Below are 22,040 nucleotides of genomic sequence, written 5' to 3'. Positions count from 1 at the left end.
TGTTCAACCTTTATTACAGTAAGCAATATTCAACCTTTATTACAGTACGCAATATTCAACCTTTATTACAGTAAGCAATGTTCACCCTTTATTACAGTAAGCAAGGTTCAATCTTTATTACAGTACGCAATGTTCAATCTTTATTACAGTAAGCAATGTTCAATCTTTATTACAGTAAGCAATGTTCAATCTTTATTATAGTAGGCAATATTCAACCTTTATAACAGTACGCAATATTCATCCTTTATTACAGTACGCAATATTCAACCTTTATTACAGTAGGCAATAGTCAACCTTCATTACAGTAAGCAATATTCAACCTTTATTACAGTACGCAATATTCAACCTTTATTACAGTAAGCAATGTTCAACCTTTATTACAGTAAGCAAAGTTCAATCTTTATTACAGTACGCAATGTTCAATCTTAATTACAGTAAGCAATGTTCAATCTTTATTACAGTAAGCAATGTTCAACCTTTATTACAGTAAGCAAAGTTCAATCTTTATTACAGTACGCAATATTCAATCTTTATTACAGTAAGCAATATTCAATCTTTATTACAGTAAGCAATGTTCAATCTTTATTACAGTAAGCAATGTTCAACCTTCATTACAGTAAGCAATGTTCAACCTTTATTACAGTAAGCAAAGTTCAATCTTTATTACAGTACGCAATGTTCAATCTTTATTACAGTAAGCAATGTTCAATCTTTATTACAGTAAGCAATGTTCAACCTTTATTACAGTAAGCAAAGTTCAATCTTTATTACTGTACGCAATATTCAACCTTTATTACAGTACGCAATATTCAACCTTTATTACGGTACGCAATGTTCAACCTTTATTACAATAAGCTATATTCAATCTGTATTACAGTAGGCAATATTCAACCTTTATTACAGAAAGCAATGTTCAACCTTTATTACAGTAAGCAAAGTTCAATCTTTATTACAGTACGCAGTGTTCAATCTTTATTACAGTAAGCAATGTTCAATCTTTATTACAGTAAGCAATGTTCAACCTTTATTACAGTAAGCAAAGTTCAATCGTTATTACAGTACGCAATATTCAATCTTTATTACAGTAAGCAATATTCAATCTTTATTACAGTAGCAATGTTCAATCTTTATTACAGTAAGCAATGTTCAACCTTTATTACAGTAAGCAATGTTCAACCTTTATTACAGTAAGCAAAGTTCAATCTTTATTACAGTACGCAATGTTCAATCTTTATTACAGTAAGCAATGTTCAATCTTCATTACAGTAAGCAATGTTCAACCTTTATTACAGTAAGCAATATTCAATCTTTATTACAGTAAGCAATATTCAATCTTTATTACTGTAAGCAATGTTCAACCTTTATTACAGTAAGCAAAGTTCAATCTTTATTACAGTACGCAATATTCAATCTTTATTACTGTAAGCAATGTTCAACCTTTATTACAGTAAGCAAAGTTCAATCTTTATTACAGTACGCAATGTTCAATCTTTATTACAGTAAGCAATGTTCAATCTTTATTACAGTACGCAATATTCAACCTTTATTACAGTACGCAATGTTCAATCTTTATTACAGTAAGCAATGTTCAATCTTTATTACAGTAAGCAATGTTCAACCTTTATTACAGTAAGCAATGTTCAACCTTTATTACAGTAAGCAAAGTTCAATCTTTATTACAGTACGCAATGTTCAATCTTTATTACAGTAAGCAATGTTCAATCTTTATTACAGTAAGCAATGTTCAACCTTTATTACAGTAAGCAAAGTTCAATCTTTATTACAGTACGCAATGTTCAATCTTTATTACAGTAAGCAATGTTCAATCTTTCTTACAGTAAGCAATGTTCAACCTTTATTACAGTAAGCAAAGTTCAATCTTTATTACAGTACGCAATGTTCAATCTTTATTACAGTAAGCAATGTTCAATCTTTATTACAGTTCAACCTTTATTACAGTAAGCAAAGTTCAATTTTTATTACAGTACGCAATGTTCAATCTTTATTACAGTAAGCAATGTTCAATCTTTATTACAGTAAGCAATGTTCAACCTTTATTACAGTAAGCAAAGTTCAATCTTTATTACAGTACGCAATATTCAACCTTTATTTCAGTAAGCAATGTTCAACATTTATTACAGTAGGCAATGTTCAACCTTTATTACAGTAAGCAATGTTCAACATTTATTACAGTAGGCAATGTTCAACATTTATTACAGTAAGCAATGTTCAACATTTATTACAGTAGGCAATGTTCAATCTTTATTACAGTAGGCAATGTTCAACCTTTATTACAGTAAGCAATGTTCAATCTTTATTACAGTAGGCAATGTTCAACATTTATTACAGTAAGCAATGTTCAACATTTATTACAGTAGGCAATGTTCAATCTTTATTACAGTAGGCAATGTTCAACATTTATTACAGTAAGCAATGTTCAATCTTTATTACAGTAGGCAATGTTCAACATTTATTACAGTAAGCAATGTTCAACATTTATTACAGTAGGCAATGTTCAATCTTTATTACAGTAGGCAATGTTCAATCTTTCTTACAGTAAGCAATGTTCAACCTTTATTACAGTAAGCAATATTCAACCTTTATTACAGTTTATTTAAATCTTTATTAATAATGTACCAACAAACATTACGCTGTATTTTTTACATTATTTTTTGACATATTTTTTTCAGATAATAAGTTCATTTGTTTATTTAATTCATTAAGGTCTGAATTATATTTAAATAGTTTATATTTAAAGTCCTTTCTACGTTACAAAGGTGGTGTTCTACGCTTGTGGTAAACTATGAAGAATACCTGGTACCCAATTTTGAGAACGAAAACGTTGAAAAAGGTCGTTAAGTTAGAAGCCTATTCATAAATGGGAATTCTCAGAATTTAATTATTTTGCAATAAATTGTACTCCTGGGCAATATAAGGATATTGACTTTAAAAAGTAGGGGTCACCAGTCTTATTTTCGAGGACATGGTGGGTATTTACCATATCCAAAATTGTAGGTTGGTGACATAGGCTGAACAAATTGTATATTGTGAATGATGGGGTACTTTTCGTCTTAAAATATTTAAAAAATATTGATTTTAAAAAGTGTTAAAACAATATAATGTGTTGTATGGAATCGTACTAAAAGAAGCCAATATTAAGACAATTTTCTCAGATCACGTCACTGTAACACACAAGAAATACTATTTCATGGTACCATGGCACAATAGCTCGATGATTGTTTATAATAAACAAAAAAAACATTGTAATGCGATGCGAATTGTGAGTAGTCTTCTGTCTTCAGGTAAAAGGTACGTTACGCGAGTTATGCATTAAGGGTTATTTTTCAATAAAATTGCAAAAACAGTATCCTTTGAATGACGCGTTAACTCTATTTTTGTCAGTCCAAGAAGATGCAATTCGTCGAAGCAGTGTTCAGAAACGATCAAAATCATCACGTATGAAATTCACCTTGTTACCTCCGGGTAATAAGCTGGACATAACCTTTAGATTTGGCTATATGGTCGTTGAATGCACTTGAATTCCTTTTTAATCAAATCAATCAACGGAAAAAGGTTAAAAGTTTGGACTGTCAAAACATGAAATTTTGAAAATCTCACACTCAAACTTATGTTGTATCGTTTTGTGCATGCCAAGATTTTCGTCAATCATTTATGACATAAGAGAGCGTTTAACCGATACAATAAAAATAAGCACAAAACATTTCTGGTCTGGAAAAAAATGACGTTGAAAAATTACATAATTTTTGGAACGAAAACAAACATTTTTTATTTGAAAAAACACTTCTTTTTAAGACAATTATACAACACTTGATATCATAGAATGTAATATGATTGTCTTTTAAATTCTCTGGTCCAATCAAAATGGCGCTGCCATTGATCCACATAATAAGAGCAGATGTTGTGGAGCTATGTTTTTGCGCCCTTGAGCAATGCATCACTCCTGTGGCGGAGAAATGACGCACGTAGATTGTGTAGAAGTGTGTAGTCAATCTTCGTGTGGAATCTCAACAACATTTGTTACAGATCGAAACAATAACATAGAGAATTTGATGCGTCGCGTAAAATTTCATGCACGGGAGCGGATTTTCCATTGTCAGACGTTTTAAATGATTTTCTCAGAAATAACATCTGGCCAATTCCATTAACGACACACATCTCAATAGATATGTTCATTTACCAACAGCGCAGTGACCGAAGCCACCGCCCAACTGTTTTTTCACTACTCAGCGAAAGCATATAATGATTTGGAAGACTTTGATATAAACCCCGCTCTCTAAAGTTACACTAGCAAATCAAATTCAGTTTATTAACATACAACCAATCATAGACACTTCCGTTGACATAGCATATCATGATGTCATCCCAAAAGAAGTCACGTGATAAATTAGTAAGTTGTTTTGCATTGTATCAACGCCAACTCTTGGAGATTAGTATTTTCCTAACTCCATATGTCAAGATTACAAATATTAGTGACCACAATGTTCTCAAATACATATACTTGCATACGTATGTGGACTCGCTTAAATATATAACAGTACCTAATATGATACACATTGTTTTTGAACTAAAAAAATCATTAAACTTATATAATTAGGGCAAAAGATGCCATTTATTAGGACGTAATATAACATTTATTTCCAATTTCGCGGATGTGAGTCATTAAAATTATCAATTCTTGCGTGGTGTACTTATAATATATAATTGTGTGTTCTCAATATATTACATGCGATAATAAAGAACGTCAAAGAAGCGGCAAAGTGTTTTCATCCATCATTTGGGAATCAATAAGTTATTTGTTCTGAAGTTTTCTTAGCATTCCCCTCGGGATCCCATCGTCCAGACATTCTCTTCATGATGCTTGGTCTGGCAAAAAAACTATCAGACACTGTTTTCTTGCTTGACTTGATTCGATTACATAACCACAATATTAAAGTGATGACAAACAGTGCACCAACCACAGCCAAGGCGATGTACTGATCTCCTATATCAATTAGAGAAAATACCATTAGTGAAACATTGAATTAAATTAGTAATAGATAGTATATTTAAAACGCTGGTTACATTACATTTTATAAATTATGAATAAGAGTGCCTGAGTCGTGGGAAAATTATTGTTTTATATGATTGTAATGTATTTTTCAAATCTTGGCCCGATGTGAAATTAATACTGCGGTATATTCATAGCTATTGTTATTAATTATGCTGTGACGTTATGGAACACCTCCAAAAAGAAAGATTGCGTTCGCTTTTGCTAAACATAATTTGTTTTGTGTGTTGTATCTTCGTCTGAAAAGTTCGTTTACAGCCAAAGACTTGTAGCGCAGTAGATGTCATCAGGGTTAAGTAGAAGAGGTCAATTAAACTACACTAGCAAACAAACCCACACGAAAACCAATTGCTTTTGAGCGTAGTACAATTTACTAGTTGCGAATTTCACGTCGGATCTAACGAGTTTACACAAACTGATTTCGATTGAAATGTACGAAGCAGTACGATCGGAGACAAATTATTACGTTTTTCGTCACAACTACATAATCGACCTCGTTATATCTCACTGTAGCAAAGGAAGGGATGACTCAGAATGCAATGGATTGACCACTTACGGAGTGGAATGATTGGTGTATACTTGTCGGTCTGTGTCATGTATGAGTCCTCATCGGCCATTGTTATCCTCAACCACCTACAATTCGGGAACACGTTGGTAATTAGCTTCTTCGACAATCACTAGTAACACTGTCACCTGTGTGTTTAATATTGACATATGATGGTCAGGGCATGGAAAGTAAGTCTATTATCTTCCATGGTCGGGGTAATTCACATCATAAGGCATTTTTTTGTTTGGTTTGTTCGGATATGTAACTCTCATTGTAAATACAGTTACGATACAGTGTGGATAAACTCTCATGTTGGAAGTTACTTCATGAAGAAAGCGACCGCACCCATTTCTCTAAATCCTTATACCATCATGATGGCTGAATTGTCGATTTACAAATTTGACATGACTTATGGATGATTTATTTATTATCCCACAGTATCGTAACCTTTAAATAACGAGTAAATTTAATAAACATTTATACTCACTTGGTGCAAGAGAGTTGCTAGTAGAAGAAAACGGTCGTACACAATAATCGACAGATGCTTGGCTGTTACTTCAATGGTCTCTCCTCCACATGTAGGGTAGTGGGCGTTTTCTAAACTTAGGTAGATTAATACATTGATAGAAATATCGTGATTACAAGAAACTCATGCTTTAGTTGTGTTTATTTCAGTTTAGTTTAGTTCTATTTAGTGATACATATTAGCGTATTACATATGATTTATATTATTTTATTTTGTGGAGCGTTTGTGAAAAAGGGGACATCAATAAACCGTCCATTTTATTGTCGGTTTGTATATTCCTGAGTATCCCCTCAAATAAAATAAAAAGCAGTAAAAATCAAAAATTATTTTTAAGGCTTTTTCGTTTGATGTCCCTACATATAATAGTACCGTGTATTTAGGTAGATCGGAATACTTGTATACACCTTGTTAGTGTCACCATATATAAACTATGGTATTTAAAGCTAAAATGTGAGTATTCACAACACTAGCTTGTGTTTGCACACACATCACAGGCTAAGTATGGGTTAAATCTGTCTGTTAATTTTGTTTTAAGACCCAGTCTAGATCCTTAGCACGAGCTAACGAAGTGTGCGAAAACGCTTAGCTCGGGCTAAGCGCCCCAAACTCCATTGTATTCCAATGTCTTGGAAGATATTACTATTATATTCATAACTATTCATTCCGGTATGCCATTTCCGACATGACAATCAACGATATCACATCTAGGGACATTGTTTTCGAAAAAAAAAACACGTTATAACTGTAGCAATAACTTGTATAACTAATCATAGTTAAATTGACTGAAGATTTGTATATTCTTAACAAGTTTGGGCGTTCTTTAGTCTGTGCTAACCGCTGTTTCCTCACGTGCCTGAACGATATGCAAACTTATGGAATTCAATTGAAAATATTAGCCGGTACTTGGTGTAGCCTGAACACGACTATTGTCCCGATCTATTTTTTTTACATTTGCACAATCACCAGAGGCTTTAGAATTGTTTTTTCTTTAAATCAATTTTATCAGGCCTTAAATAAAAATAGATTATTTGGAAATTTGTGATAAAGGAAAGATGTTCGATGTGTTTTTTTACCGTGGCTGGCAAGTTTGTGAGGTCTGTAAAAATGTTAACTGACCATACGCGTATGTAGTACGTTTAGAAAAATTCAATATTGTCACTGTACTCTCATTAGGAATGTTTAATAATATGAGTTGCTTTATTATTTTAATGAATTGGTTATTCTAATTGGTAACAATTCAAAAGCGAATGTTATTTGGTTAATAAACACGATATTGCGACAGTATTCAGCGCAGACTAGAGCGTTTATAGGACATGGCAATGCTGTTAAGTTCTTTGAAACTGTTAACTCCGTAGTGGAAATAAGTCACGTGGGTCTTCTTGTAGTTCACGTAAGGTAGAGAAAATGCTTAAGTGTTCCACCAGGTTAGGAAATATTCTGTAATTGTCAAATCGATACATAATACCTAAATGCACGGAAATTAACAGATCTAACGGTGCACGAGATGAACTAGTCTGTGATAACGGGGAATCGAACCGGTCTAAGACTACGGTCGCTGAATGCATGGGATACAGCACTGCTGGTGTGCAACACGATGGTCCAGGGCCAAGGAAATGGAGAACGGAAGAAAATCGACGAAAAGAGAGCATGTGCGGGCGTCCTATTGAAAACGCGGCCATCACAACAAATATGAAACTTAGTATAGCGACCAATGTACGTGCACGGTGGCGAAGTGGACTGGAACACGCCTCATATAAACAAGCTATTATCATTCCTCCGACACAGCCGACTGAAAACAGTTCAACTATACACGCCCTGTCCCATGAATATCCATCTACTTTTTCCGGAAAATACAGTTTTACCTGCCCTAAATTGGCTACTTCTAGTGACTGTCGTTCACCTCTACGGTATCTGTTCTCAATCTTACTCTCCATCACCTCTCTAAGAATTGAGAAAAAGTTCCAATCGATGAGAGCGTCGTCTTCTAACAGAAGTATATATTTTGGACCAAGTCTGCTCATTTCACGTAAACAAAACATGTAGTCACGTTTCTCCTTTTCGTATGTGTTATTAAACGCAACAGTCACTGGTTTAAAAAATGTTGGTATGTAATGTGATAAAAATAAAGCCTCGGTATTATCATCTGGGTTGCTTTCTACGTTACATATTCTCAGCACCACGTTATTTCGTTGTGGGTATTTCTCAAGTACCTGACTCACTCTGGCTGCAACTTCAAGGACAAATTGCGGTTTAAACGAGCGATATTGTTTGTCTTTAACGTGTCTTTTTATCGTAATTATTCCAACAGCAAGCCATGGTGACTCTTCTTCGGACTGAAACATCCTGCGCAATTTATCGCCGCTATCACTGAAATATTGACGAGCTTTGTAAGCGGCCTCGTTTCTTCGACCGATGTAACTGTGAACTAAACCATCTACATCCCTCCGCAGTAGACGATAATAGTTTGAAAACGGGAAATCATAACACAAGTAGGGCAGAACAATAATAAATACTATTCCATAGAGGAATGCAAAATGACGAACTACTCGCCTTTCTTGAGCCTCTCGTCCTAGGCGTCCCATATTTAGTCCCTGACCACAGGCAAGTATAGCAACTGGACAGTAAAGCACTTTCTGAGCACGCACAGTTTAGAAACGGTTTCCGGTGACGTACCATGCAGGGCCTCCATTTTAATTTAAACCACGTGGCCAACATATTCCCAGCTAAGGGGTAAGCAGAGATCAAAGTCCATCACAGTCAGTCCTTGACACAGGAATGTAATAAAACATATATAGTCATGTTATGAATATACACTATTCTAGGGAGCGAACATATATAGTCATGTTATGAATATACACTATTCTAGGGAGCGAACATATATAGTCATGTTATGAATATACACTATTCTAGGGAGCGAACATATATAGTCATGTTATGAATATACACTATTCTAGGAAGCGAACATATATAGTCATGTTATGAATATACACTATTCTAGGGAGCGAACATATATAGTCATGTTATGAATATACACTATTCTAGGGAGCGAACATATATAGTCATGTTATGAATATACACTATTCTAGGGAGCGAACATCCGCCTGGCAACCACAATCGGTGATAAACAACGGTCAAAAACTCTCAAAAAACTGTACTTTGGGCTAATTATTGAGACTTCCCTTAACAGTATAACAAGATTGCGCCTACATGTACAACATATATAAATTTGGTTGTTCAGGATTATCTTATAGTCGAGTTTCTGCTGTTTTCTCGACTTCAGCTGTTTTCGCTGACTATTCTACCGGCGCGTGGTGCGCGTCTTAGCAACATATATCGTCTATGACGTAGCTCACTCTCGAGAATAGTTATGACCCCAATGGACTTATCTACAATCCAAATGTAATATCAATATGGTTCGTGGTTCTCATGAAAAAGAAGATAAGCTTTATTTACATGTTGTCATCAATCAAAGGTGTCCGACAAACAACGCGATTAATGTTAATTGTTTGTCATTTATTTTACCTCGACACACAGATACTGTGACAAAAATGATAAGCATCAGGTGCCGAAGCTAACGAAATAGACGACCATGAAACCCACTATTTTGATTGACACTGATTATTAGTGATAATTTGTCGACAATAAAATCTTTCATGGTGATAAGTTATTCTTTGTGTAATTGTCCTTCCTATCTAATGCCTGGTCCGAATAAAAAAATAACATACGTCAAGAAATGCATATAATTTCTGACATTTAATATAAAAAGAAAGTCATCACCTCCAACTGGGATATTCAATCAGACTTTGAAAACTACCATGACACACATCTTCATCAAGAACATTGATGTATCATCATCAAATAATCCTACAAACCTATACACGGACATCGAGTTACAAAAATGACCACGCCCATATTTTAGAAACAGTTTTCATTCCATTTCAAATATTTAATAATATTTGACTCAAGAGCTCTATATATATTTATGAAGCGATTAAAAAGACCCCAGGTTTCTACGGTTCACTGTATTCCACATACGCCGCTTGGTGCTACAGGTGCTACAACAAACACTTGCTGAGACAATATACAGGTCTCGTACACTTATATAGACAACAACGTACATGTCTCGTACTACAATTAAACTCTCCATAGACAATAATGTCCAGGTCTCATTCTACAAATAAACTCACTATAGACAATAATGTCCAGGTCTTGTATTACAATTTAACTCACTATAGACATTAATGTCCAGGTCTCGTACTACAAATAAACTCACTATAGACAATAATGTCCAGGTCTCGTATCACAATTTAACTCACTATAGACATTAATGTCCAGGTCTCGTACTACAAATAAACTCACTATAGACAACAATGTCCAGGTCTCATTCTACAAATAAACTCACTATAGACATTAATGTCCAGGTCTCATTCTACAAATAAACTCACTATAGACAATAATGTCCAGGTCTCGTACTACAAATAAACTCACTATAGACAACAATGTACAGGTCTCATTCTACAAATAAACTCACTATAGACAATAATGTCCAGGTCTCGTACTACAAATAAACGCACTATAGACAATAATGTCCAGGTCTCGTACTACAAATAAACTCACTATAGACATTAATGTCCAGGTCTCGTACTACAAATAAACTCACTATAGACAATAATGTCCAGGTCTCGTACTACAAATAAACTCACTATATACATTAATGTCCAGGTCTCGTACTACAAATAAACTCACTATAGACAATAATGTACAGGTCTCGTACTACAAATAAACTCACTATAGACAATAATGTCCAGGTCTCGTACTACAAATAAACTCACTATAGACATTAATGTCCAGGTCTCGTACTACAAATAAACTCACTATAGACAATAATGTCCAGGTCTCGTACTACAAATAAACTCACTATAGACATTAATGCCCAGGTCTCGTACTACAAATAAACTCACTATAGACATTAATGTCCAGGTCTCGTACTACAAATAAACTCACTATAGACAATAATGTACAGGTCTCGTACTACAATTAAACTCTCCATAGACATTAATGTCCAGGTCTCGTACTACAAATAAACTCACTATAGACAATAATGTACAGGTCTCGTACTACAATTAAACTCTCCATAGACATTAATGTCCAGGTCTCGTACTACAAATAAACTCACTATAGACATTAATGTCCAGGTCTCGTACTACAAATAAACTCACCATAGACATTAATGTCCAGGTCTCGTACTACAAATAAACTCACTATAGACATTAATGTCCAGGTCTCGTATTACAAATAAACTCGCTATAGACAACAATGTACAGCTCTCATGCTGCAATTAAAATCGCTGTATACGACAATGTTTATTATTACCTTCATGGACAATTAATGTGTTCAATATTTCATTTGTATTACAGCTTCTGAATCATTACAATTACAGTGAGACATTCACAAGTCAAAGGTAACTCGGCTGTTGTTGAGAATATACATGAATTATATGAGTAAACACCTCATAGTACGGTAGCTAGGAGTATAATTGTATTTTTGTATGTTTAATTGCCAGTGAATCTTTTAATTTGCGTCCACTTTTTATCTTTCATTGTTATATATTTTTTTCCATTGTTTTAAGTTGTTAGTGACCTTACTGTTGTACTTTCCAGAGTCAGTAATGTGTCACTAAATAAATGCAAATTTACAGTGAATAGAGTGCGAATAACGTCGTCTAAAGTCAGGTCAACAATTTTCTAAATTATCCGTGAACTATAATGAGTTTATTTGTTTACGTTTAGTATTTGTATGTAGTTTTTATAGCATAATGTCTCCGCATCCAAATACACAGATGACTGGATCGTGTAAGTCAAGTTATTATCCCGGGTAATTACATTTCGGCATTATTTTCCGCAGTTCTTAAAAAATGATATACATTTCAAGCAATTACAGAGCTAAAAACTTGTTCAATTGAAGTCACTGGCTTCAATTTAGCGCCCCCAGTGACTAAAAATAATACTAATTCGACGTAGAGGGCATGCAAATCAAGCAGGATACAAAATGGCGACGTTGAAAAATACGTTTTCGGAATCGTCTTCATTTGAACAGCCACCGAACGCTAATGAAGACGGTGTTTTCAAAGAGTTTATGACCGAGGTAAAGATTCAGTTTACCTTATTCCAAAATATGCTTTTTCTGGTTTCTACAGTGTAGTTGTGATCTATTCCCAGTCACATGAGTGAGTGAACAGCTCGGTACTGAGTTACACATGAAGTCAAACTTAAAACTATAAAACGAGCCGGTTATATTGTTCAATTTTGTATTGCAATGAAGTTTGTTGCTTAATACTGTATTACAATGTGATTCAAGATCAAATTTGATAGTTTAGAAAGATGAAAATAATGTTTTGGGTTTCCGATACAATTTAGTTCAAGGTGAATACAATTCGAAAATTACTATTTCTATTTTAAAACTATTCTATGTAAATTTTTGTTATGAAATTGTTGATACAATACTGCTGGGCCATGTGTTAGATCAGAGTTACAGCTCCCTGGTTAGATGAGCCAGTAAGTACACAGCACTATTGTTGACAATATCATCGCTTTAGTTTTTTTGTTATTGTCCGTATTAATTTAAGGGATGAACCAATAGGATTCCTGAGTTGGTTTTGCATAAGTCAGTTGAATGGAAATGAATTTTGTTTTTACATAGTTTTTTTAGCTTTGCTAGACTAAAGCTCTCTGACAGAAACTTGAGTTGATGGTTTTACACGTATATGTTCTAAGTTTGTTTTTTCCATGGCTGAGGTTCTGTTGTCGTTGAACATTTCATTTTTGCATTGTGAAATTAATTATTGATGTTAGATAGGTTCTTTTCATTTTAGGTTAGTTAATTAGATGTTTAGATTAATGCTATTAATTATAAAATAGGTTATTTTCAGATACCAATTGCTTTCTTTCAGTAAATTTGCTGTGGTCTGAATTTGGTTAAAATATTTGCCCTACATCTAAGGGATACCATATAATTATTATAATTATCATTATAATTCCCATTATGGATGTATTTGAAAGGTTCTTAACAATAATTAACATAAGTTAACACATTGCATATTGACTCGCTTTTTTTCCCCACAGATTTTTGGATGTGTGTGGAGCTTTTAGCAGACAATGTGTTAACATATTGGCATCTTCAGTTTTATCACAGCCGTCTGTATGTTTGAATCTGTCTGATAGAAGCAAACTTTAGTAGCTTTAGAAACTATATTAATACATTGCTGTTAACAATTTAACATATTACTTGCAATGCAGTGCTTCTCTGACAACCAGTGTAGAATATATGACACTGGGATATGGCTGAAATATCCTGCTTCACATATTTAACATTACAGCCTGAACACAATTGTGTTTTGTTTGCAGGTGAAAGAAATTGAAAAGAGAGACTCTGTTTTAACACCAACACAACAGATTGACAGACTTTTGAGACCTGGGGCGACCTATTTTAATTTGAATCCATTTGAGGTAGGTTCACCTCTATTTATTGGTCATAATGCAATATTTCTGTAGGGTTATCATCATCTGTCTAAGCACAGGTATTGACAATAACAACACATGCTAAACGACTTGTGGGTAGACGCTTATTTGTAAAGAATGACATGATCATGTGATCATCCGCCGCATGTGCGTGTAACACCATTCAAATTATATATAAGAAAATGGTTGTTCTTTCATTCACTTTTTGAGGTTTACATTTATAGTACCAATCAAAGATGGCCGAGCAGAGCTTATTGGTTGACTGGACCTGTCTGTCTGCTGTACGTAGTACGGTGTCTGTCGTCTGTCAACTTTTTTTCAGGCAACTTCTTCCAAACTGTAAACTAGATCGCCTTGCTATTTATAGCACAGTTACCTGGGGGTGGCCGTGGTCCTCTGTCAGATTCGTTCATTTCATAACATCACAATCAAATCTCTATTTTAGGGAATATTTTTGTCAACAACTGCTTGTCAGGTTGCATTGAAATTTGGCATGAATGTTCTTGACATGAACTAGACTCTGACTTACTAATTAGACAACTATTTTGAAGTTAAGGTCAATCTCTATTCCATTTTGAGTTTTGAAACTCTTGTCCTGACTGGCCATATCATACTCTATGATCTCCATTTCTTCAAACTGGTAATACAATGACCTATATCTTTTATGATGCCAAACTTTATCAACATCACTCCACCCTTCATTTCTAACTCACAGTTAACAATTACAGTGGAGCTCTTTCGACCACAAGGTCGCTTGTTTCATGAGAAGTCCAAAGGGGGACTATTAATAATAAAATAACAGTGTGGGTATAATTATTTAGGTTCTGTCTGTGCATCAGTTTTGAGTAATTTCATGCATTAACCAATTTCTTTCAAACTTTACACAGACACTACATGTTGTCATATAACTGACACAAGACAGCCATTCTATTCCTAAAAACAGAATGCACTAATCACATTAGGTGATTGAGTGGCATCTTTGTTCATGCAAACTTGTTTTCTAATAAAAGGTGATCAAACTTCAATCTGTCAGTTACGCATATTACTACTAGCTACGGACGCCATCTTGGAAGATGGTTGTCAACATCGCTCCGTAAGTTTCTCAACTTTACTTAGTAACTTGGACATCTAGAATCAAGTATTCTCCCTAAACAATTCGGTAAAGTTATTTATCACATCCTGACTAAATATGGAAGAAGTAAAAAGAGTGAGGAAAGAGCTACGTGATCCAATGTTCGTATACGACAGTGACGCTATTGAGGACAAGACAGAACAAACAACTTCGAGAAAGACAAAGAAAGGTAAAAATAGTAAGTTTTATGTTGTAAAGAAAGGAAGATCGACTGGTATCTTTACATCTTGGGAAGAATGCCATGCAAACGTTGATAAATACCCAAGTCATCTCTTCAAAGGTTTTGATAATTTATCAGACGCAGAGGTTTTTTTTTGGTAACTCCGACGCTAAACTCAGTGACGGACACCATCCAGCGGACGTTATAAATACTTGTACTTGTGACGAAGATTATATCGACGATGTAACGGAAACAAAATTACACCAGCTGTACACAACTCCAGGAAAAAAAGAATCCAAGAATAGCGGAAAAAAACGTGCGTCTGAAAAAGATACTTTTGGACAGTCCCTACTGACAGCTTTGAACTCTACTCCGGCACGTCAAAACCCAGCTACCTCAATAATCACGGACCATATAAAGCGTGCAAATGAAAATACACAGAAACTTGAAACAAGTATCTCACTACTAGAGGATAAATATACCGAGATTGTAGATGTTAACAACAAAGAAAAACACATTTTTGCCAACAAATTACACGAGTTGGAATCAACAGTAATCAGCAACAACGCAAACACTACAGCGGAAATCGACAAGCTGAAAGAAGCTAACAAAGAAATACATGACGTAATCTGTTCAAAATCAATGGCCACCCAAGCGGCAGTCCACACTGAGTTGAATAACAGTCTTGCAAGAATGGAAATCTTTGTGAAAAACCAAATTGACGAAGTCAGAAAAGAAATGCATGAACAGTACCGCGAAAAATTATTAATCATCGAAGCTGACTTCCACTCAACAATAACGAAAATGCAAATTAGCCACAACCAAGAACTAGAACAAATTAAAGCTAATTTACTAGCTATGCAACAGCCAACCACTCCCATAATGAAGCACACAGTAGACCAGCAAATGGAGACAACCGTCATAGATATACCAAATAATTCTCAAAGTCCAGTCAAGAATGGTTTAACCTCGGAAACTGAAGAGACTACCGAAAATAAATAACACAAATACAAAGACCCTACTGTCAAACAAGTTCGCACTCCCAGCAATCCAAAATCTACGCCAGAAACCTTTGGTAATCGCACTGAAAACACTAACAAGTCATTTAATCACAAAACAGAAATCAAGAAATTAATAGTCGGGGATTCCATCACTCGTCGTATAGTAGCATCTAAAATGTTTCCTCGTACTTCAGTCGACCATATCAAGATGTACACCACCACAGAGGTCATTGAAAAGATGGGCGGAATCACGTCATCCTCCGTCGACACTGTCGTCTATCACGTCGGTACAAACGACCTGAAGGAATATCCCCACTAGAATGTGTCAACAACTTTTCTCGCCTCATTGATATCACTACAACCAACATGTCGAATTCACACATCTTTATTTCCGAAGTACTCGAACGTCATAACAATGATACAATGACAAATAAAAAGATACGAGAATTTAACACAATGTTATCAGACAAGGCAGTAAAGTACAAGAATGTAACCATCGTTAAACATGACGACCTATCAGCGAGTAGCGACTTGTTTGAAAGTGACGGCATACATATCAACTTTAAAGGCGTAGCTCGGCTAGTACAAGACGTAAAGCAGGAAGCTCGAAAACATCGTAATGTCACTACTTCTACACCAGGCAACACCTCTGAAAACCATCATCGGGAGCATAATTACCACTATAAAGAGAAGAATGGAAGAAACAATAGCTGGCGGCCACCTCCTCGCTCCAAACCATCTCGTCCAACGGCAGAGCTCCCTCACCGCCCAAATTATCAAAGATTTCAAAACATCGCTCCAGAAAGTCAAGATAGCGACAATGTGTTTTCAAAATTCATGAAATTTATAAACTTTGCGAACTCATTCTAAGTCGTAAGCCAATGTACAAGTAAATGACAAGACAAGATATTTCATCTATCATTCTTATTTTAGATATATACATAGGCAAGTTTTTTTCCATTGCCCCAAGTTACTAACTAAATATTCACTGTAGTGCTTACCTATCGTTTTTTTTTTTTTTTCTTCAAATCTTAATTGTTTTTTGTATCAGCTGCATTTCCAGTTTATTTTTTCTTTTTTTTATTATTATTATATGCAGCTTACCTTTTTTCCTTTTTGCAACTGTTATTTACAAAATGTCTAACATCAGGCTGGGCAGTTGGAATAATAATGGCTTGAGCAACAAATCGCAAGATATTGATTTCAGAAAACACATCACGTCACTTGACATCGTGTGTGTGCAAGAAACATGGCTCAGCAGTTGCAGTAGTTTTAGTTTACCAAGTAGTTTAGATGATTTTGACATGATTCGCCATGACAGAAATGAATGTATTAAAAACCCTAAAAAACAATTTGGCGCAAAATCAACAAAGCAACACTCAATTCAGACAAACACCTATTTGTTGGTTGTATTTACATTCCCCCTGAAAATTCCTTTATTTATAAAAACAAAGATCTTGACTTATTTAGTCTCTTAGAAAAAGACATCTTAAAATTCTCATCTGAAGGTGATTTTAATAGTAGAATTGGCAACTTAGATGATGTAGTCGATGACAGTAAAAACCAGCATCTCCCCTTACCAACTCATTATATTAATGAAAATTTTCGGAAACGAAATAACATGGATGTCCACTCATCATACAGTGTAAACAAATTCGGCAGGAAACTAATTCAATTATGCATAGACTGCAACCTAATCATTTTAAACGGTAGAAGTATGGGTGATTCAATAGGTAAATGCACATGCCACACACCAAGAGGTAGCAGTACCATTGACTTTGCTATTACTTCTAAACCATTATTTGATAAAATTAATTACTTTAAAGTACATGGTCTCTCCTTAATCTCAGACCATTGTTTAATAACATTGTCCATACACGCAATAAAAGATAGTCTTCTCAAAATAAATAAAACATCAAAAACACATATATTAGACCCCCTATCATCTAAATATATATGGGATAACCAGGCAAAACATCATTTTGAAAGATCACAGCTATTACATAACAGTGATATCGAATATTATCTTAACAGATCCTATAGTGACAATGATACAGACAAGGCAATTATTGACTTTGAAAATTTAATCACCTCCATTGCCGACAGAAGTCTAAAAAAAATCCCCCCCCAAAATAAAGAAAAAATAGAAGAAAAAAAAGAAAAATTGGTTTGATCAAGATTGTTGGTCCATCAGAAAAGAGCTGAGAAGCCTTTCAAATTTACTGGAAAAATTTCCCCAAAACCCAAATATACGTGGTCGTTTCCTCCAAACAAGAAAACTGTTCAAAAAAACCATCAAAGAGAAGAAAAAACAAAAAAAAGCTCTACTACTAAACCAACTTGAAACCTCAAAAGAAAACCCTTCTGAATTCTGGAAAACATTGCGTGAAATGAATAATGAAGAATCGCGCAACGAGTGTAATAACAATATAAAACTAGTTAAATGGTTTTCATATTTTAAAAAATTATTTAATGCAAATTCCACATCCCACAGTGATGATTTAACTACGGAATTAAGGAACAAAGAAGAACACATGGCTCTTAATTCTGACTTGAACAGTCCAATTCTAAAAGATGAAATTTTAAAAGGGATTAACCTATAGAAAAATAATAAAGCTTCGAGTCAAGATAAAATTTGCAATGAAATGCTAAAACACAGCCAAGCCAACTTACTGAAAGCCATACATAAGCTTTTTAATATAATTTGTAATCCAAACCACTTTCCAGATTCTTGGAACCTCAGTTTTTTGATACCAATCCACAAATCCGGCTCCAAATCCAACCCATCTAACTATAGAGGCATTGCCATTTCTAGTTGCCTTGGCAAATTATTTACAAGCATTCTAAACATTAGACTAACCACATTCTTAGAGAAAAAGAACATACTTTCAAACAAGCAATTCGGATTCCGAAAAGATCGACGCACAACAGACAATATCTTCATTCTTAAGACAATAATTAACAAATATCTTTATCATAGTAGCACTGTCAATAACAAAAAAAATATTAAAATACAAAAAAATAATAGTAAAAATTCAAATAAAATATATGCGTGCTTTGTTGACCTAAAAAAGGCCTTCGACAGTGTCTGGCATCAGGGGTTGTATATTAAATTGTTAAAACCTCGAATATCGGGTAAAATCTATAAAATTATAAAAAATATGTATAGTAAGGTAAAATATAAAGTTAAGAGCAAAGAAGGATTAACTGAACACTTCACTTCAAGGGTGGGTGTAACTTAAGCCCAACCCTATTCAACATTTTCATAAACGATTTACCTGATGTTCTTAATGCAATGGCAGTTGTCTGTCAACACAGATAAAACAAAAATAATGATATTCAATAAGTGTAACAGACTCCTTAACAAGGAAATATTCTTTTATGAAGGAAAAGAAATCAATATAGTTAAAGATTTCAATTATCTTGGCTTAACTATGAGCCCAAATGGTAAATTTAAAGATGCCATGAAAAACCTGAAAAGAAAGGGAATAAAAGCTTTATTCTCATTAAAGACCAAAATTGGATCTGGTAATCTGGACGTGTCCATACTACTGTCACTATTTGATAAACTTATCAGACCAGTTATTGTGTATGGGAGTGACATTTGGGGAGAAGAAAGTTCTACAAAATCAATTGTAGAGGATGTCCAGCTTACATACTATTGGTACATTCTGGGTATCTCAAAAAATACACCAATCATGGCAATATATAGTGAATTGGGAAAGTTACCTCTTGACTCTTTTATTAAGAAACAAATGATAAAATATGCCAATCGTATTGCAAATTCCACAAATACTCTACTTAAAGAAGCATACTACATGTATGTCAATAAAATTATTAAAAGTAAATGGTTTAAAAGACTTGATTTGATATTAAAAAATATAAACCATTCTTATCTTTTAAATGAAACAAATATTATCTCATTATCAAAACTAAAAACAATTGATGAGAAATTAAAAGAAGAGTTTACAACTGAGTGGAAAAATGAAATAAATAATGACAATAGGAAAAAATCGAATTCTAAAAATAAACTAAGAACCTACAAACTTTTTAAAACCAAAACTGAACAAGAAAACTACTTAACAATTATGAAAAACAATGAACTTCGCAAATCCTTAACAAAATTTAGACTTGGCAACCACTGTCTGAAAATTGAAACAGGCCGGCATATAGGTTTGGATTTTAAAGACAGAGTCTGCAATATGTGCGACAATGACCATGTTGAAGATGAACAACATTTTGTCATAAATTGTCCTCATTACAACGAAATAAGATCAAAACTTTACATTGTAGCTAATAAATGTATACCAAATTTTGACAAATTTAGTAATGAAAATAAATTCATATCATTACTAAGTAACGAGAAAATGTCAATTCCTTTAGCGCAATATTTAAAAAACTGTTTTAATACAAGACAGCAGCACCTAAATAAACTAAGCCAGTAACACATTCCTTGTATACAAATTTATCTTTCTTTTTTTTTTTAATGCCTTTTTGTTCCCTTATTTTTTATGTAGTTATTTTTCTTTTACTAATATTTGATTTGTAACCCTTTTCATCCCCTCCGGGGGATGTTGTGTGTTAATAAATAAATAATAAACTTAGATGTGACCCACCCAAACTACAAAATACACCTATTAACTGTATAATGTATGCTGATGATCTTGTAATACTTTCTGAATCAAAAACAGGATTACAAACTTGCCTTGATAATTTATCGATATACACTAAAAAATGGCATCTAACTGTTAACACGGAAAAGACAAAAACTATGATCTTTAACAGATCAAACAGACTTCTAGAGAATGATATTTTCTTCTTTGAAGGTTGTGAGTTAATTACTGTAAAATCAACCAATTACCTAGGATTAAGAGTAAGTGCTAATGGAAATTCAGGGCAGGCCTAAAAAGCATAAAAAGAAAAGCTTTAAAGGCCTTATTTTCCTTAAAGGGAAAAACAGGCAAAAATCTAAGTATACCACTGTCACTCTCTCTGTTTGATAAACTAATCAGACCAATTCTCACATATGGTAGTGATGTATGGGGAGATGAAATTTCACTAAAATCACCAATTGAAGATGTACATATAAATTATCTTCGTTTTCTTTTGGGTACCGGTACATCCAAAAACACTACAACAATGGGTTTATACGGCGAACTTGGACGTTGCCCATTGGAGACTTTTATTGGAAAACAAATGATAAAATATTTTAATCGTATAAAGAACTCGTCAAATCCATTACTAAAACTAGCTTTCCAAGAAAATAAAGAAATTAATAGTAAATGGTACACTAATATAGATTCCCTTTTAAATAACATCAACCAGTCTTACCTGATCGACAGCGATGAAACTCTAACAGCAAGGCAATTAGGACAAATCAACAAAAATATACAAACGTCATTCATATCAACTTGGAAAAGTGAATTACATAATGACAATCGATCAAAACAAAATGAAAAAAATAAATTAAGAACATACAGAGAATTAAAAAACAATTTTGCCTTCGAAACATACTTTGTTACCCTGAAAAACATTGAGATGCGCGAAAATTTAACTAAATTCCGCCTCAGTGACCATAACTTGAAAATTGAGACTGGCAGACACAAAGGAATACCCCTTGCTAATAGATTATGCAACCTTTGTGATCAAAATGAAGTAGAAGATGAGTATCACCTCATGATGTCATGTAAAAGATATACCCCCGAAAGAAATGTCCTATTCGAAATGGCAAAAATCAAAATCCAAAACTTTAAAAATTTGCCGCTAAAGACACAATTCATAGCCTTGCTAAACAACAGTGGTCTAACACTCCCCGTAGCAAGGTACCTAAAGAAGTGTTTTGAAATAAGACAGCAACCCCAGTGACAACCTTCTCTTACTCTTTTATGTTTTGCATTTTGTCTTCTATCTATCGTAGTATCATAATTTTATACTAGCTATTATCTGTAATGTATTAGCTTAGATTTTTTTTTTTTTTTTTTTTTAATCTATCTATTTACTGTTTTGTAACCTTTTATTCCTTTTTAAACTTTTGTAACCATTGCCAATCCCTCCGGGGAATGTGTAAGTGTTAATAAAAATTATAAAAT

The 22,040-nt window shown here is 33.9% G+C and overlaps 2 protein-coding genes and 1 long non-coding RNA gene across 3 annotated transcripts in view; 1 reads left to right on the top strand and 2 right to left on the bottom strand.

Annotated features, from left to right (window-relative positions):
• Positions 1 to 4,603: 4,603 nt before the first annotated feature.
• On the bottom strand, positions 4,604 to 6,275 carry LOC144354114 (uncharacterized). The gene is made up of 3 exons (XR_013420951.2): positions 6,103 to 6,275; positions 5,625 to 5,761; positions 4,604 to 5,002 (listed from the first exon to the last, which is right to left on the bottom strand). It is a non-coding gene; the product is annotated as an uncharacterized LOC144354114 (long non-coding RNA).
• A 1,209-nt stretch (positions 6,276 to 7,484) lies between these two features.
• LOC100377327 (GPI-N-acetylgalactosamine transferase PGAP4-like) lies at positions 7,485 to 8,817 on the bottom strand. The gene has a single exon (XM_002735894.2). It carries the CDS (start codon positions 8,721 to 8,723, stop codon positions 7,485 to 7,487), a length of 1,239 nt encoding a protein of 412 aa, XP_002735940.2. The 5' UTR covers positions 8,724 to 8,817.
• Positions 8,818 to 12,152: 3,335 nt separating this feature from the next.
• Positions 12,153 to 22,040, top strand: part of LOC100377477 (dnaJ homolog subfamily C member 8-like) — a 29,707-nt gene continuing 19,819 nt past the window's right edge. Inside the window, exons 1-2 of the mRNA XM_085505611.1 lie at positions 12,153 to 12,285; positions 13,545 to 13,646. Coding sequence (XP_085361737.1) covers positions 12,190 to 12,285; positions 13,545 to 13,646 — 198 coding nt within the window. The 5' untranslated portion in view covers positions 12,153 to 12,189. The remainder of the gene's footprint in view (positions 12,286 to 13,544; positions 13,647 to 22,040) is intronic.

The sequence above is a fragment of the Saccoglossus kowalevskii genome, chromosome 11 (assembly GCF_978046115.1).
Source record: "Saccoglossus kowalevskii chromosome 11, keSacKowa6.1, whole genome shotgun sequence".
NCBI classification, from domain to species: domain Eukaryota; kingdom Metazoa; phylum Hemichordata; class Enteropneusta; family Harrimaniidae; genus Saccoglossus; species Saccoglossus kowalevskii.
Note: the sequence above shows the minus strand (reverse complement) of the source record. Positions and strands in the feature narration are given on the sequence as shown.